At 37.3% G+C, this 15,403-nt stretch overlaps 1 protein-coding gene across 2 annotated transcripts; it reads left to right on the forward strand.

Annotated features, from left to right (window-relative positions):
* Positions 1–969: 969 nt before the first annotated feature.
* LOC147175074 (uncharacterized) lies at positions 970–14,082 on the forward strand. Of its 2 annotated transcripts, XM_086074125.1 has the most exons (3): positions 970–1,406; positions 2,223–4,638; positions 13,093–14,077. In XM_086074125.1, exons 1-3 carry the CDS (start codon positions 1,283–1,285, stop codon positions 13,724–13,726), a joined length of 3,174 nt encoding a protein of 1,057 aa, XP_085930251.1. In that variant the 5' UTR covers positions 970–1,282; the 3' UTR covers positions 13,727–14,077. The 2 variants fall into 2 exon arrangements, with proteins under 2 accessions (XP_085930251.1, XP_085930250.1); XM_086074124.1 differs by lacking the exons at positions 970–1,406; positions 2,223–4,638 and adding an exon at positions 10,496–10,715 and having other exon boundaries at positions 11,532–14,082.
* Positions 14,083–15,403: the final 1,321 nt, after the last annotated feature.

The raw sequence follows: 15,403 nt of genomic DNA on the forward strand, positions 1-15,403 counted from the left end.
GGAAAACAAAGGGGATAAATACAAAATTTTAAAAAGTTTCACTTGTCTTTTTTAATAACTTAAGGTACCTGTGCGAGACGTCGTGTAAACAGTGCCTCAGAGCTGTTGCTGCTTCCTGTCACTAGGGGGGGATAAGGCATCAGAATTGTATTTACCTGTATATAGAAATGTAGTCGAAGTAGTAGTGGTAAAAGAAGAAACGAACAATGAACATCATGGACAAGTATTTAGTTATTCAATAATAAAAGCACTTTATTTGCTGATTTTGAAATGAACCCGCGGTCTGAAATAAACAGCGCCCCCGGTCGGCCAACCGGGAAATGTATTGTATTATTTCTCGTATTATGTCTCCAGACTGGGTCTGGTCTGGAGACATAATACCCATAGTGGAGATGGAGTCAAGTTTAACAAACAGAGGGAGGGTGAGCTAAAAACAGTGGTGGTTTGGCCCACAGCGTATCTCAGCGCATCGAAAGATCAGATTAAAAAACACACAAAAGTGGGCAGAGACAGGGACTTGCAGGATATGAGAGGCCAGCATTGACACCTTTTGTAAAAACAAGGTCCAATGTATTGCCATATGAATGAGTGGTACAGTTGACATGTTGGATAAGATCTGGACTAAAAAGAGAATCTAACAATTCCATTGCTTTGGAGTGTTCACTAGTTCAAAATTCAGGGTCGTCACCATCACACATCATTGGTGCGTGTAGACGTAAATTCACAAATTATCTGGCTTTCAGTCTCTTTAGTGTTTAGTAACAATTCATCCTGAAATACCTTAATATTTCTGGTAAACCCCTCAATATTTTTATGGATGTAACTAAACATGTTTTTTACTCGTCCAAATTAAAATAATTATTAAAATGTATTATCCAAATGAACATAGACGCAAATGTTTATATAAATTATGCCCCACCCCGTGACACGAGATTTGTTCAACTGGTGTTGCCGTAGAATAGATTTCACGTGACCAATACTCCGTTCCAGGCTGCTTTTACATAGCCACACGCGGTTCACTATAATTCGTAATAATTCATTCTGAATTCGTACTATACGAACTTACACATCGACACTGTGCGTCCGTCACTACTCTATTGAAGCCAAACTGCTCCATTTTGTGTCTGGTTACATTCGTATCACACAGTTTTTGTCAAAATCTTTCGGCCTTGTTTAGCTTAGCTTAGCTTGCCGCCGAAAAAAAGGAGACGCGTTTGTTATCGACATATTGGCTCAACAGACGTCAAGTGTGACCGAAAAGTGTCGTGAATATCGTGTGAAAATGTTGGCAAAAACGAAAATCAAGTACAAAGAGGAGCTTTGTGGCGCACAAGAAGAGAATGAGCGACTACGTCAACTGATGGACGCGTTTTTCAAGCAGCCTCGAGTTGTGTTGAACAGAGCAGGTTTGTTACTTATTTAATCAATACTTTTCAACAATATGTCTATTGAAAGGATCCTTCATCCGGGCACTTTTTAACTTACGTTTACAGTTTTTCTCAAGTTTGCTTTGGTACATGTCTCAGATAAGAATAGGTGCTCCTATTTTTGATGTTAAATGTTGTAAGAATTATATAAATAAGCAGGTTTATTCTTTATTTTTGATTCGTTGACATACCAACAACTAGAATGGAGGATGGAAGCCTAGTAGATAATTTGATATTGTAAACAGAAGTGACTAGTTGGACCACTGATTGTAACGAAGTAAAAATAAAAAAAACTTTTATTTTTCTTAGCATAGAATTAGCTAATATATTACATATAGCCACATATTTATGCTAATGGAACATTGACACTAAGCCCATTACAATGATTAAAAATACCCATTTAGGTTTGACATACACTTACTGTTGGCTAAATTGATTTCTCTCCCCTGGCTTTATTTGTTCTTCTTTGCTGCCCCCTCGAGTTTGAATAATTAAAAGTTCGTCAACCCCTCAAGGATGTTGTACAGCTCTTGCAGATGCATGAATTTGTTAGCTTTTTGTCAATGAATGCCAGATTTCACAACTTGAATTAATTTATATATTTATGTGCGGAACAATCAGCGTTACAGGGGTTACAGAGTAACGTTGAGTGATTTCTGGAACAAAATACAGATACGTAACATTTGCCAGCTTTGTTACTCTTTCACTCAGGTGGCCCATGTGATAATCTTAAATAAACACATAATGTCACAATAAACGGTCCTTACCAAACCATGTGTAACTTGTGCCCCGCAGACGTCAGTGAAAAATATCTTTGTCCTGAGCGGCAGGAGCCAGAGTTCCCTGGTGTGAAAGAGGAGGAGGACTTGGAGCCTCTTCAAGTTAAAGAAGAGGAGCAGCCACAGCCTCCCAACATAAAAAAAGAGGAGCGGCTGCCGCCATACATTAAAGAGGAGGAGCATTTCACAGAGTTGCCCGTGACTGGTGTCCATTTGAAGAGTGAAGATGAATGTCAATATGAAGAGAACAAAGGGGCGGAGTCTCCAAGCAGCAACTCGAGACAACAAACAACAGAAGATGACGAGGACCACCGCGGCGGATCACAAGCAGACAGCATGTTAGCTCGAATATCAGATGGTGAAGACACGTTACACTCTCCTCAAACCGATGACTATGAACGGTCTGACGGTGATGTGACATGTCACGCTGCCAACACATGGTGGAAATGCTGTCAGTGTGGTCAAACTTTTGGCTGCCAGTCTCTATTGAGAAGACATATGATCAGCCACACTGGTGACAAGCCTTTTACTTGCTCAGTTTGTGGTCAAAATTTTGCTCGGAAGGGAACCTTAAAAATACACAAGAGAATACACACTGGAGAGAAGCCTTTTGCTTGCTCAGTTTGTGGTCAAAATTTTGCTGAGAAGAGAAACTTAAAAATACACACAAGAACACACACTGGAGAGAAGCCTTTTGCTTGCTCAGTTTGTGGTCAAAATTTTGCTGAGAAGAGAAACTTAAAAATACACACAAGAACACACACTGGAGAGAAGCCTTTTTCCTGCTCAGTTTGTGGTCAAAATTTTGCTCACAGGGTAAGCTTAAAAATACACACAAGAACACACACTGGAGAGAATCCTTTTGCTTGCTCAGTTTGTGGTCAAACGTTTGCTCACAAGGGAAACTTAAAAATACACACAAGAACACACACCGGAGAGAAGCCTTTTTCCTGCTCAGTTTGTGGTCAAAAATTTTCTGAGAAGATAAGCTTAAAAAGACACACAAGAACACACACTGGAGAGAAGCCTTTTGCTTGCTCAGTTTGTGGTCAAACTTTTGCTCAGAAGGGAACCTTAAAAATACACACAAGAACACACACTGGAGAGAAGCCTTTTGCTTGCTCAGTTTGTGGTCAAACTTTTGCTCAGAAGGGATATTTAAAAATACACACAAGAACACACACTGGAGAAAAGCCTTTTGCTTGCTCAGTTTGTGGTCAAACTTTTGCTCAGAAGAGAAACTTAAAAATACACACAAGAACACACACTGGAGAGAAGCTTTTTGCTTGCTCAGTTTGTGGTCAAAAATTTTCTGAGAAGATAAGCTTAAAAAGACACACAAGAACACACACTGGAGAGAAGCCTTTTGCTTGCTCAGTTTGTGGTCAAACTTTTGCTCAGAAGGGATATTTAAAAATACACACAAGAACACACACTGGAGAGAATTCTTTTTCCTGCTCAGTTTGTGGTCAAAATTTTGCTCGGAAGGGAAACTTAAAAGACCACACAAGAACCCACACTGGAGAGAAGCCTTTTGCTTGCTCAGTTTGTGGTCAAACTTTTGCTGAGAAGCAAAACTTAAAATACCACACAAGAACCCACACTGGAGAAAAGCCTTTTTCCTGCTCAGTTTGTGGTCAAACTTTTGTTAAGAAGCAAAACTTAAAATACCACACAAGAACCCACACTGGAGAGAAGCCTTTTACCTGCTCAGTTTGTGGTCAAAAATTTGCTCAGAAGGAACACTTAAAAATACACACAAGAAAACACACTGGAGTGAAGCCTTTTGCTTGCTCAGTTTGTGGTCAGAATTTTGCTCAGAAGGGACACTTAAAAATACACACAAGAACACACACTGGAGAGAAGCCTTTTACCTGCTCAGTTTGTGGTCAAAAATTTGCTCAGAAGGGACAATTAAAAATACACACAAGAACACACACTGGAGAGAAGCCTTTTTCCTGCTCAGTTTGTGGTCAAAATTTTGCTCACAGGGTAAGCTTAAAAATACACACAAGAACACACACTGGAGAGAAGCCTTTTACCTGCTCAGTTTGTGGTCAAAAATTTGCTCAGAAGGGACAATTAAAAATACACACAATAACACACACTGGAGAGAAGCCTTTTACCTGCTCAGTTTGTGGTCAAAAATTTGCTCAGAGGGTAAGCTTAAAAATACACACAAGAACACACACTGGAGAGAAGCCTTTTTCCTGCTCAGTTTGTGGTCAAAATTTTGCTCACAGGGTAAGCTTAAAAATACACACAAGAACCCACACTGGAGAGAAGCCTTTTGCTTGCTCAGTTTGTGGTCAAACTTTTTCTCAGAAGGGAAACTTAAAAATACACACAAGAACACACACTGGAGAGAAGCCTTTTACCTGCTCAGTTTGTTGTCAAAGATTCCCAAGTAAGACTGAAGCTAAGAGGCACAAGTGTGCTGGTGAGAATAGCAGAGATGAATGATGGTGCAAAGATCATGTTTACCGCTGAATGAACGAATGATCTGTGTACCTGTGTTGTATGTGTCTGACTTAACCCTATTTTGAAATTGATATATAAAATATTACATCAACCTGACAAGGGGCTGCAGATTTAAACTATGTGACAGCTTTAATCTGGCATGTTTACCGGTAATTGTCCATTAATGTGCATTGTACCTTATATCATTTTTAATTATTGTGTGTGCCAAAACACTCAAAACATTGTATATAGTTTGTCCTTTTTTGTTACATTTACACTAGTATGACTCACTCTGTAAATATAATAATAAAAAAATGTCGTCCATTATTACTGAAATAACTTTCTCTTTTTTGGTAAACCCCTTAATAATTTTAAAGTATTCACGTCTATCCATCCGTTATAATCTTAAAAAAATAAATAAATAATGACATACGAAGTGGAACAGAAGGGAGACAACTGTCTAAATGAGAATCGATTTTTTTGGGCACATCCCTAATAAATAACACTGCCAACTTTGCATTGGCATTTTGAGCACAGATAAAGGAGAAATAAATCCAGAATGTGCAAACTTGTAAAGCCTTTGTATGATCAGATTTGAAAGCACTCACCGGCAAGAGAGGAGGTCATTCTACATCTACGTTAGCAGCGTTGCCCAAAAAAAAAACTCCTGACACTTCATCGGCAATCCGACATGTCCACCTCGCGCATGTCCTTTTTGTCAAAGTGACTGTTGGGCGGAAAGTTGACTAATAGTTTTCGCCCTCCACGACATCATAGCCCGTTAACGACTCAAAACAGCCAAACATTTGAAATATTACGACTTATTTTTCAAAAGTATTGATTTTTTTTTCCTTCTTTTGAATATTTTTAACCTATCCAAATTTGATGGTCGCAGGTGACCCCCACCATCTGCTGATGGTTGGTACATTCCCTTTGGCAAAAGTTTTGTAAATAATCGGGCCGACATACATTCCCACCTTTTGGCAATTTTCTTTTGAGGTTTGCTGGTTTCTGTCTGTCTTTATCGTCATCAAAAATATTCCCATAATATTTCAAATGTTTTTCATTATGAACCTATAACTTTATTCTTCCAATTATAACTCCTTTTACCTTGTAATTCTTTTTTAAAAACATTTTTAATTACTTATCCAAAATTATCTCTTTTTTTTTCTCTACACTTACAATTTTAGTCCAATGTTCTGATTTTTTTCACTTGAAATTATGGCTTATTTATTATTATTATTATTATTATTATTATTATTTCATTTGTTACCATGCAGTTTTTTTATTTGTTTTTTTAATTATTTTTTTTTACCACAAAATTACTTTATTCTCTTAAATAGTTTTTCTCTTTAAAATTAATAAAATCATGACTTTTTTGCTCCCCACATTTTGACTTTTATACTAAATTCATTGTTGAAAATTAAGGTCCCTCCTCCCGGAAAGAAATAAAATATAAAATAGGACTTTATTGAGACCTTTCTGGCAAAAAAAAATTGGGAAATTGTAATCAGTTTAAATACAATTTTATTGTAAATAACAACACAACATATTATTTATCCTGCTAAAATTAAGATTTTTTTTAAACTTTATGCACCGTCCTCCTTAACGCAGTACTTTATTTATATTTTGAAAAAAAAATTTTTACTCCCGTGACGGCGGCCACGTGAGCAGTAAAAGGCAGACTTACACGTGAGGTCTGGTTTTCATGTACTCATGAAATATTTCCTTTTCTTTGTGTGTGTGTACAGTGGATATCAAAAGTCTGCACATCCCTGTTTAAATGGCATTTTATTTTTATTTTTTTTATTTTTTTATGTACAACTAAAAATTTGTCTTCATGACAGAGAAATAGTAATAACATGTTTGCACAAGTCGGCACACCTTAACTCATTTGCTCCCAATAAACGTATAAATACGTTCAGTTTTAAATATACCCATGGTCCCCAAAACGTATTTATACGTTTTGTTTTGTATTTATGCTAGAGCATACAGAAAGCTCTGATGCAGCCTCTGAACTGAAGAGAACGCTTGAAGCAATGGTAGTTATTACAAAAACGGCCAGCAGGTGGCAGCAGAGTATAAAAGATCACCCAGGGCCATGTTGCAAAAAGCTCTTTTCCCCACTGTTTTAAACAAATTTGTGAATAATGATGAAACTTAAGCTATATTCTAATGCAAATATACTTTTTTCCCTGATGAAAGAAGGGACTCTAATCTTTCTTTTGGTAGGTTCCATGTTTTTATAGCAATAGAGCACAATAATCTGTGAGCCTCGCAAAATTAGTCAAAATCCAATAAAACAGCCGGGAGCGAAGGGGGTTGCTTCAGTGAAAATGGCTGGGAATGAATGAGTTAAAAAAATATATGTACACAACTCCAAATTTGTCTTCTTGAGAGAGAAATAGTAAAAACACGGTTGCACAAGTCTGCACACCCTCTTAAAATTGGGATGTGGCCGTGGTCAGAATTAATCCCGTTAGTTAATCGGGAGTCAACACACACTGCCACCATTTGAAGGTTTTGTTTTTGAGCAAAAACTTGGTATCTGAACGGGGTGTGGAGATACTTTTTATAGCCACTCAAAGTCCGACTAACCTCACATTATGTCCATCTGGAATTTGTCTTTTTCTTTTCTTTCACATGACACTGTAGTGTCCGACCGCCTCAGTGCACACAAGCGGGCCTGTGACTTTTAAAGGGACACGCTCTTTTTCTACTGGATTCTCCGTAAAGCACATGCACACGTACTCCATACTGGTGAAGTGCTTTGCCATATCGCAGCTAACCGTTCAAAAACAAGCCCAATTGCAATCGTTCTCACTTGTTTTATTTTTCAAAGTCAGCTAAATAATCTTGCTTCTGGTCCTGCTAACAATATGCATTGGGTTCACATTCAGGGCTCTTTTTCTACATATTTATTTTTTAAAATAAAACAAGGTGACGGATGTATATCAGCTTAATCTGGTGGAAGATTTTCAAAAGCAATTCAAAGCTAATTTGATGTCATCCTACACTTCATGTAAAGTGGATGATGTTTTTGTATTCTCGCAGTTTATTAGAGCCACATTGAAAACCAGGGGAATTGTGAAATTATTATTCATATAATTGACTTAGTCATAAAACTAGTACTTTTCATCATTGTTTTCTCAATTATGACATAATTCTCCTTAAATGTACAAAATTATTCTCCTAAAATGTTTTTTTTTCTGCATTAAAAGTGCAGCATTTCATCTTAAAATTGTGACTTTACTCCTGAAATTCAGTTCATTCTTGTAATTCTATGATTTTAATTCTTGTAATAATGTTTATTTTCAACGTGGCCCTCATACAAGACTTTTTAAAAAGTACACCAAGATTTTTTTATCCAGTTGAGACAAATCTGTTGAACTAATACGACTTTATGTTGGGAATCAATTCGCCGAGTGCGATGTTGACGCTTCAAGTGTATAAAAAGGTACAAATGGTAATCCACTCTTGTGTGTGGTAAATATTTTCATTTTAAAACAAAATGTACAGCAATTATAATAATGTACTGTATGCATTGTGCTTTAGCTGCCAGCTAATTGTGTTGAATTGAATTGGATTGTATTTTTATACCACAGTGTGTGTGTGTGTGTGTGTGTGGGGGGGGATGTGGGTGGGGGGGGGGGGTGTGGGTGGGGGGGTGTGTGGGGGGGGTGTGCAGTATGTATGACCCATTCTGATTGTTTGAACTCAGATTGAAGCGCAGCCAGGATACGGTTCATTTGAATAGATTCTTATTAGGGACATTCCGATGTGTTCTTTGATGATTTTTTTTTAACTATTTCACTGCCATTGACGGCTATAGACGTCCTAAATTAATTTTAACTATTTCTATTAGTTTAACTTTGAGAGAGTATGAGAGTATGAAAACCTAGATATATTTTTTTGGTACATTTAGAACAGATAAAAAATGTGTGATTAATCGTGAGTTACCTAGTGAAGTCCTGCGATTAATTACGGAAAAAAAATTATCACCTGACACCCCTAATTTTTAATAATATTTTCTTTAAAAAAATAATAAAAATAAATAATTGTAATTATTTTTTTCAATTTTTTTTTTTTAGAAAACATTCTTAAAAATTAGGAACGTCAGGTGATTACCATTTTTAAGCATAATTAATCGCATGACTTCACTAGTTAACTCACAATTAATCACAAATGCCACAGCCTTCACACAATGATGTTATTTGTAGTGTTATAGACCTGTATGCGATTTTAGCCCATCACGTTGAAGCTAGGGTTGCACTCACTCGACGGCTGACCAACGATCTCTTCAGATTGCATCCGTATCTAAAAGTATTAGCTGAATTTGCACATTTATTGATCCCTCCGTTGAAAGTCAAATTATGTTGGTATGCCATTAGGCTCATTTCTTTTGATGCAACTGCATCAACAGGACGTAAAAATATAGCCTGAAATTTGAATCGGCATGTGGCTTGAATCCGGTAGAGGGCTTGCGCATGCCGCATGGAGGTCTGATAGAAAAGGTCTTCAAAAAATAAAAAAAATCCACTGACGGAAATGAGCTTTTGATATTGATTAAAAACAAAAAATAACTTTTTTTTTCCCCATCTAAAAATACATGTAAACAACAGTCAACCAGAGTGGAGCGTAGAGGAAAACAAAGGGGATAAATACAAAATTTTAAAAAGTTTCACTTGTCTTTTTTAATAACTTAAGGTACCTGTGCGAGACGTCGTGTAAACAGTGCCTCAGAGCTGTTGCTGCTTCCTGTCACTAGGTGGGGATAAGGCATCAGAATTGTATTTACCTGTATATAGAAATGTAGTCGAAGTAGTAGTGGTAAAAGAAGAAACGAACAATGAACATCATGGACAAGTATTTAGTTATTCAATAATAAAAGCACTTTATTTGCTGATTTTGAAATGAACCCGCGGTCTGAAATAAACAGCGCCCCCGGTCGGCCAACCGGGAAATGTATTGTATTATTTCTCGTATTATGTCTCCAGACTGGGTCTGGTCTGGAGACATAATACCCATAGTGGAGATGGAGTCAAGTTTAACAAACAGAGGGAGGGTGAGCTAAAAACAGTGGTGGTTTGGCCCACAGCGTATCTCAGCGCATCGAAAGATCAGATTAAAAAACACACAAAAGTGGGCAGAGACAGGGACTTGCAGGATATGAGAGGCCAGCATTGACACCTTTTGTATAAACAAGGTCCAATGTATTGCCATATGAATGAGTGGTACAGTTGACATGTTGGATAAGATCTGGACTAAAAAGAGAATCTAACAATTCCATTGCTTTGGAGTGTTCACTAGTTCAAAATTCAGGGTCGTCACCATCACACATCATTGGTGCGTGTAGACGTAAATTCACAAATTATCTGGCTTTCAGTCTCTTTAGTGTTTAGTAACAATTCATCCTGAAATACCTTAATATTTCTGGTAAACCCCTCAATATTTTTATGGATGTAACTAAACATGTTTTTTACTCGTCCAAATGCAAATAATTATTAAAATGTATTATCCAAATGAACATAGACTCAAACGTTTATATAAATTATGCTCCACCCCGTGACACGAGATTTGTTCAACTGGTGTTGCCGTAGAATAGATTTCACGTGACCAATACTCCATTCCAGGCTGCTTTTACATAGCCACACGCGGTTCACTATAATTCGTAATAATTCATTCTGAATTCGTACTATACGAACTTACACATCGACACTGTGCGTCCGTCACTACTCTATTGAAGCCAAACTGCTCCATTTTGTGTCTGGTTACATTCGTATCACACAGTTTTTGTCAAAATCTTTCGGCCTTGTTTAGCTTAGCTTAGCTTGCCGCCGAAAAAAAGGAGACGCGTTTGTTATCGACATATTGGCTCAACAGACGTCAAGTGTGACCGAAAAGTGTCGTGAATATCGTGTGAAAATGTTGGCAAAAACGAAAATCAAGTACAAAGAGGAGCTTTGTGGCGCACAAGAAGAGAATGAGCGACTACGTCAACTGATGGACGCGTTTTTCAAGCAGCCTCGAGTTGTGTTGAACAGAGCAGGTTTGTCACTTATTTAATCAATACTTTTCAACAATATGTCTATTGAAAGGATCCTTCATCCGGGCACTTTTTAACTTACGTTTACAGTTTTTCTCAAGTTTGCTTTGGTACATGTCTCAGATAAGAATAGGTGCTCCTATTTTTGATGTTAAATGTTGTAAGAATTATATAAATAAGCAGGTTTATTCTTTATTTTTGATTCGTTGACATACCAACAACTAGAATGGAGGATGGAAGCCTAGTAGATAATTTGATATTGTAAACAGAAGTGACTAGTTGGACCACTGATTGTAACGAAGTAAAAATAAAAAAAACTTTTATTTTTCTTAGCATAGAATTAGCTAATATATTACATATAGCCACATATTTATGCTAATGGAACATTGACACTAAGCCCATTACAATGATTAAAAATACCCATTTAGGTTTGACATACACTTACTGTTGGCTAAATTGATTTCTCTCCCCTGGCTTTATTTGTTCTTCTTTGCTGCCCCCTCGAGTTTGAATAATTAAAAGTTCGTCAACCCCTCAAGGATGTTGTACAGCTCTTGCAGATGCATGAATTTGTTAGCTTTTTGTCAATGAATGCCAGATTTCACAACTTGAATTAATTTATATATTTATGTGCGGAACAATCAGCGTTACAGGGGTTACAGAGTAACGTTGAGTGATTTCTGGAACAAAATACAGATACGTAACATTTGCCAGCTTTGTTACTCTTTCACTCAGGTGGCCCATGTGATAATCTTAAATAAACACATAATGTCACAATAAACGGTCCTTACCAAACCATGTGTAACTTGTGCCCCGCAGACGTCAGTGAAAAATATCTTTGTCCTGAGCGGCAGGAGCCAGAGTTCCCTGGTGTGAAAGAGGAGGAGGACTTGGAGCCTCTTCAAGTTAAAAAAGAGGAGCAGCCACAGCCTCCCAACATAAAAAAAGAGGAGCGGCTGCCGCCATACATTAAAGAGGAGGAGCATTTCACAGAGTTGCCCGTGACTGGTGTCCATTTGAAGAGTGAAGATGAATGTCAATATGAAGAGAACAAAGGGGCGGAGTCTCCAAGCAGCAACTCGAGACAACAAACAACAGAAGATGAAGAGGACCACCGCGGCGGATCACAAGCAGACAGCATGTTAGCTCGAATATCAGATGGTGAAGACACGTTACACTCTCCCCAAACCGATGACTATGAACGGTCTGACGGTGATGTGACATGTCACGCTGCCAGCACATGGTGGAAATGCTGTCAGTGTGGTCAAACTTTTGGCTGCCAGTCTCTATTGGGAAGACATATGATCAGCCACACTGGTGACAAACCTTTTGCATGTTCAGTTTGTGGTAAAAAATTTGCTCACAGGGGACACTTAAAAAGACACACAAGAACACACACTGGAGAGAAGCCTTTTGCTTGCTCAGTTTGTGGTCAAACGTTTGCTCACAAGGGAAACTTAAAAATACACACAAGAATACACACTGGAGAGAAGCCTTTTGCTTGCTCAGTTTGTGGTCAAAATTTTGCTCAGAAGGGAAACTTAAAAGACCACACAAGAACCCACACTGGAGAGAAGCCTTTTGCTTGCTCAGTTTGTGGTCAAACTTTTTCTCAGAAGGGAAGCTTAAATATACACACAAGAACACACACTGGAGAGAAGCCTTTTTCCTGCTCAGTTTGTGGTCAAACTTTTGCTCAGAAGGAACACTTAAAAATACACACAATAACCCACACTGGAGAGAAGCCTTTTGCTTGCTCAGTTTGTGGTCAAAATTTTGCTCAGAAGGGATACTTAAATATACACACAAGAACCCACACTGGAGAAAAGCCTTTTTCCTGCTCAGTTTGTGGTCAAAATTTTGCTCAGAAGGGACACTTAAATATACACACAATAACCCACACCGGAGAGAAGCCTTTTGCTTGCTCAGTTTGTGGTCAAACTTTTTCTCTTAAGGGAAACTTAAAAAGACACACAAGAACACACACTGGAGAGAAGCCTTTTGCTTGCTCAGTTTGTGGTCAAACTTTTGCTCAGAAGGGACACTTAAATATACACACAATAACCCACACCGGAGAGAAGCCTTTTGCCTGTTCAGTTTGTGGTCAAAAATTTGCTCAGAAGGGACACTTAAAATTACACACAAGAACCCACACTGGAGAAAAGCCTTTTACTTGCTCAGTTTGTGGTCAAAATTTTGCTGAGAAGGGAAGCTTAAAAGACCACACAAGAACCCACACTGGAGAAAAGCCTTTTGCTTGCTCAGTTTCTGGTCAAACTTTTGCTGAGAAGGGAAGCTTAAAAGACCACACAAGAACCAACACTGGAGAGAAGCCTTTTTCCTGCTCAGTTTGTGGTAAAAAATTTGCTCACAGGGTAAGCTTAAAAATACACACAAGAACCCACACTGGAGAGAAGCCTTTTTCCTGCTCAGTTTGTGGTAAAAAATTTGCTCACAGGGTAAGCTTAAAAATACACACAAGAACCCACACTGGAGAGAAGCCTTTTACCTGCTCAGTTTGTGGTCAAAAATTTTTTCACAGGGTAAGCTTAAAAATACACACAAGAACCCACACTGGAGAGAAGCCTTTTTCCTGCTCAGTTTGTGGTCAAACTTTTGCTCAGAAGGGAAGCTTAAAAGACCACACAAGAACCCACACTGGAGAGAAGCCTTTTACCTGCTCAGTTTGTGGTAAAAAAAATGCTCACAGGGTAAGCTTAAAAATACACACAAGAACCCACACTGGAGAGAAGCCTTTTACCTGCTCAGTTTGTGGTCAGAATTTTGCTCAGAACGGAGACTTAAAAATACACACAAGAACACACACTGGAGAAAAGCCTTTTGCTTGCTCAGTTTGTGGTCAAACTTTTGCTCAGAAGGGAAGCTTAAAAATACACACAAGAACACACACTGGAGAGAAGCCTTTTACCTGCTCAGTTTGTTGTCAAAGATTCCCAAGTAAGACTGAAGCTAAGAGGCACAAGTGTGCTGGTGAGAATAGCAGAGATGAATGATGGTGCAAAGATCATGTTTACCGCTGAATGAACGAAGGATCTGTGTACCTGTGTTGTATGTGTCTGACTTAACCCTATTTTGAAATTGATTTTGTATATAAAATATTACATCAACCTGACAAGGGGCTGCAGATTTAAACTATGTGACAGCTTTAATCTGGCATGTTTACCGGTAATTGTCCATTAATATGCATTGTACCTTATATCATTTTTAATCATTGTGTGTGCCAAAACACTCAAAACATTGTATATAGTTTGTCCTTTTTTGTTACATTTACACTAGTATGACTCACTCTGTAAATATAATAATAAAAAAATGTCGTCCATTATTACTGAAATAACTTTCTCTTTTTTGGTAAACCCCTTAATAATTTTAAAGTATTCACGTATATCCATCCGTTATAATCTTAAAAAAATAAATAAATAATGACATACGAAGTGGAACAGAAGGGAGACAACGATCTAAATGAGAATCGATTTTTTTGGGCACATCCCTAATAAATAACACTGCCAACTTTGCATTGGCATTTTGAGCACAGATGAAGGAGAAATAAATCCAGAATGTGCAAACTTGTAAAGCCTTTGTATGATCAGATTTGAAAGCACTCACCGGCAAGAGAGGAGGTCATTCTACATCTACGTTGGCAGCGTTGCCCAAAAAAAAAACTCCTGACACTTCATCGGCAATCCGACATGTCCACCTCGCGCATGTCCTTTTTGTCAAAGTGACTGTTGGGCGGAAAGTTGACTAATAGTTTTCGCCCTCCACGACATCATAGCCCGTTAACGACTCAAAACAGCCAAACATTTGAAATATTACGACTTATTTTTCAAAAGTATTGATTTTTTTCCCTTCTTTTGAATATTTTTAACCTATCCAAATTTGGTGGTCGCAGGTGACCCCCACCATCTGCTGATGGTTGGTACATTCCCTTTGGCAAAAGTTTTGTAAATAATCGGGCCGACATACATTCCCACCTTTTGGCAATTTTCTTTTGAGGTTTGCTGGTTTCTGTCTGTCTTTATCGTCATCAAAAATATTCCCATAATATTTCAAATGTTTTTCATTATGAACCTATAACTTTATTCTTCCAATTATAACTCCTTTTACCTTGTAATTCTTTTTTAAAAACATTTTTAATTACTTATCCAAAATTATCTCTTTTTTTTCTCTACACTTACAATTTTAGTCCAACGTTCAGATTTTTTTCACTTGAAATTATGGCTTATTTATTATTATTATTATTATTATTATTATTATTATTATTATTTCATTTGTTACCATGCAGTTTTTTTTTATTTGTTTTTTTTATTATTATTTTTTACCACAAAATTACTTTATTCTCTTAAATAGTTTTTCTCTTTAAAATTAATAAAATCATGACTTTTTTGCTCCCCACATTTTGATTTTTATACTAAATTCATTGTTGAAAATTAAGGTCCCTCCTCCCGGAAAGAAATAAAATATAAAATAGGACTTTATTGAGACCTTTCTGGCAAAAAAAAATTGGGAAATTGTAATCAGTTTAAATACAATTTTATTGTAAATAACAACACAACATATTATTTATCCTGCTAAAATTAAGATTTTTTTTAAACTTTATGCACCGTCCTCCTTATATTTTGAAAAAAAATTTTTTACTCCCGTGACGGCGGCCACGTGAGCAGTAAAAGGCA

The sequence above is a fragment of the Leptonotus elevatus genome, chromosome 4, assembly GCF_054856555.1.
Source record: "Leptonotus elevatus isolate MCC_2025b chromosome 4, RoL_Lele_1.0, whole genome shotgun sequence".
Lineage (NCBI taxonomy): Eukaryota > Metazoa > Chordata > Actinopteri > Syngnathiformes > Syngnathidae > Leptonotus > Leptonotus elevatus.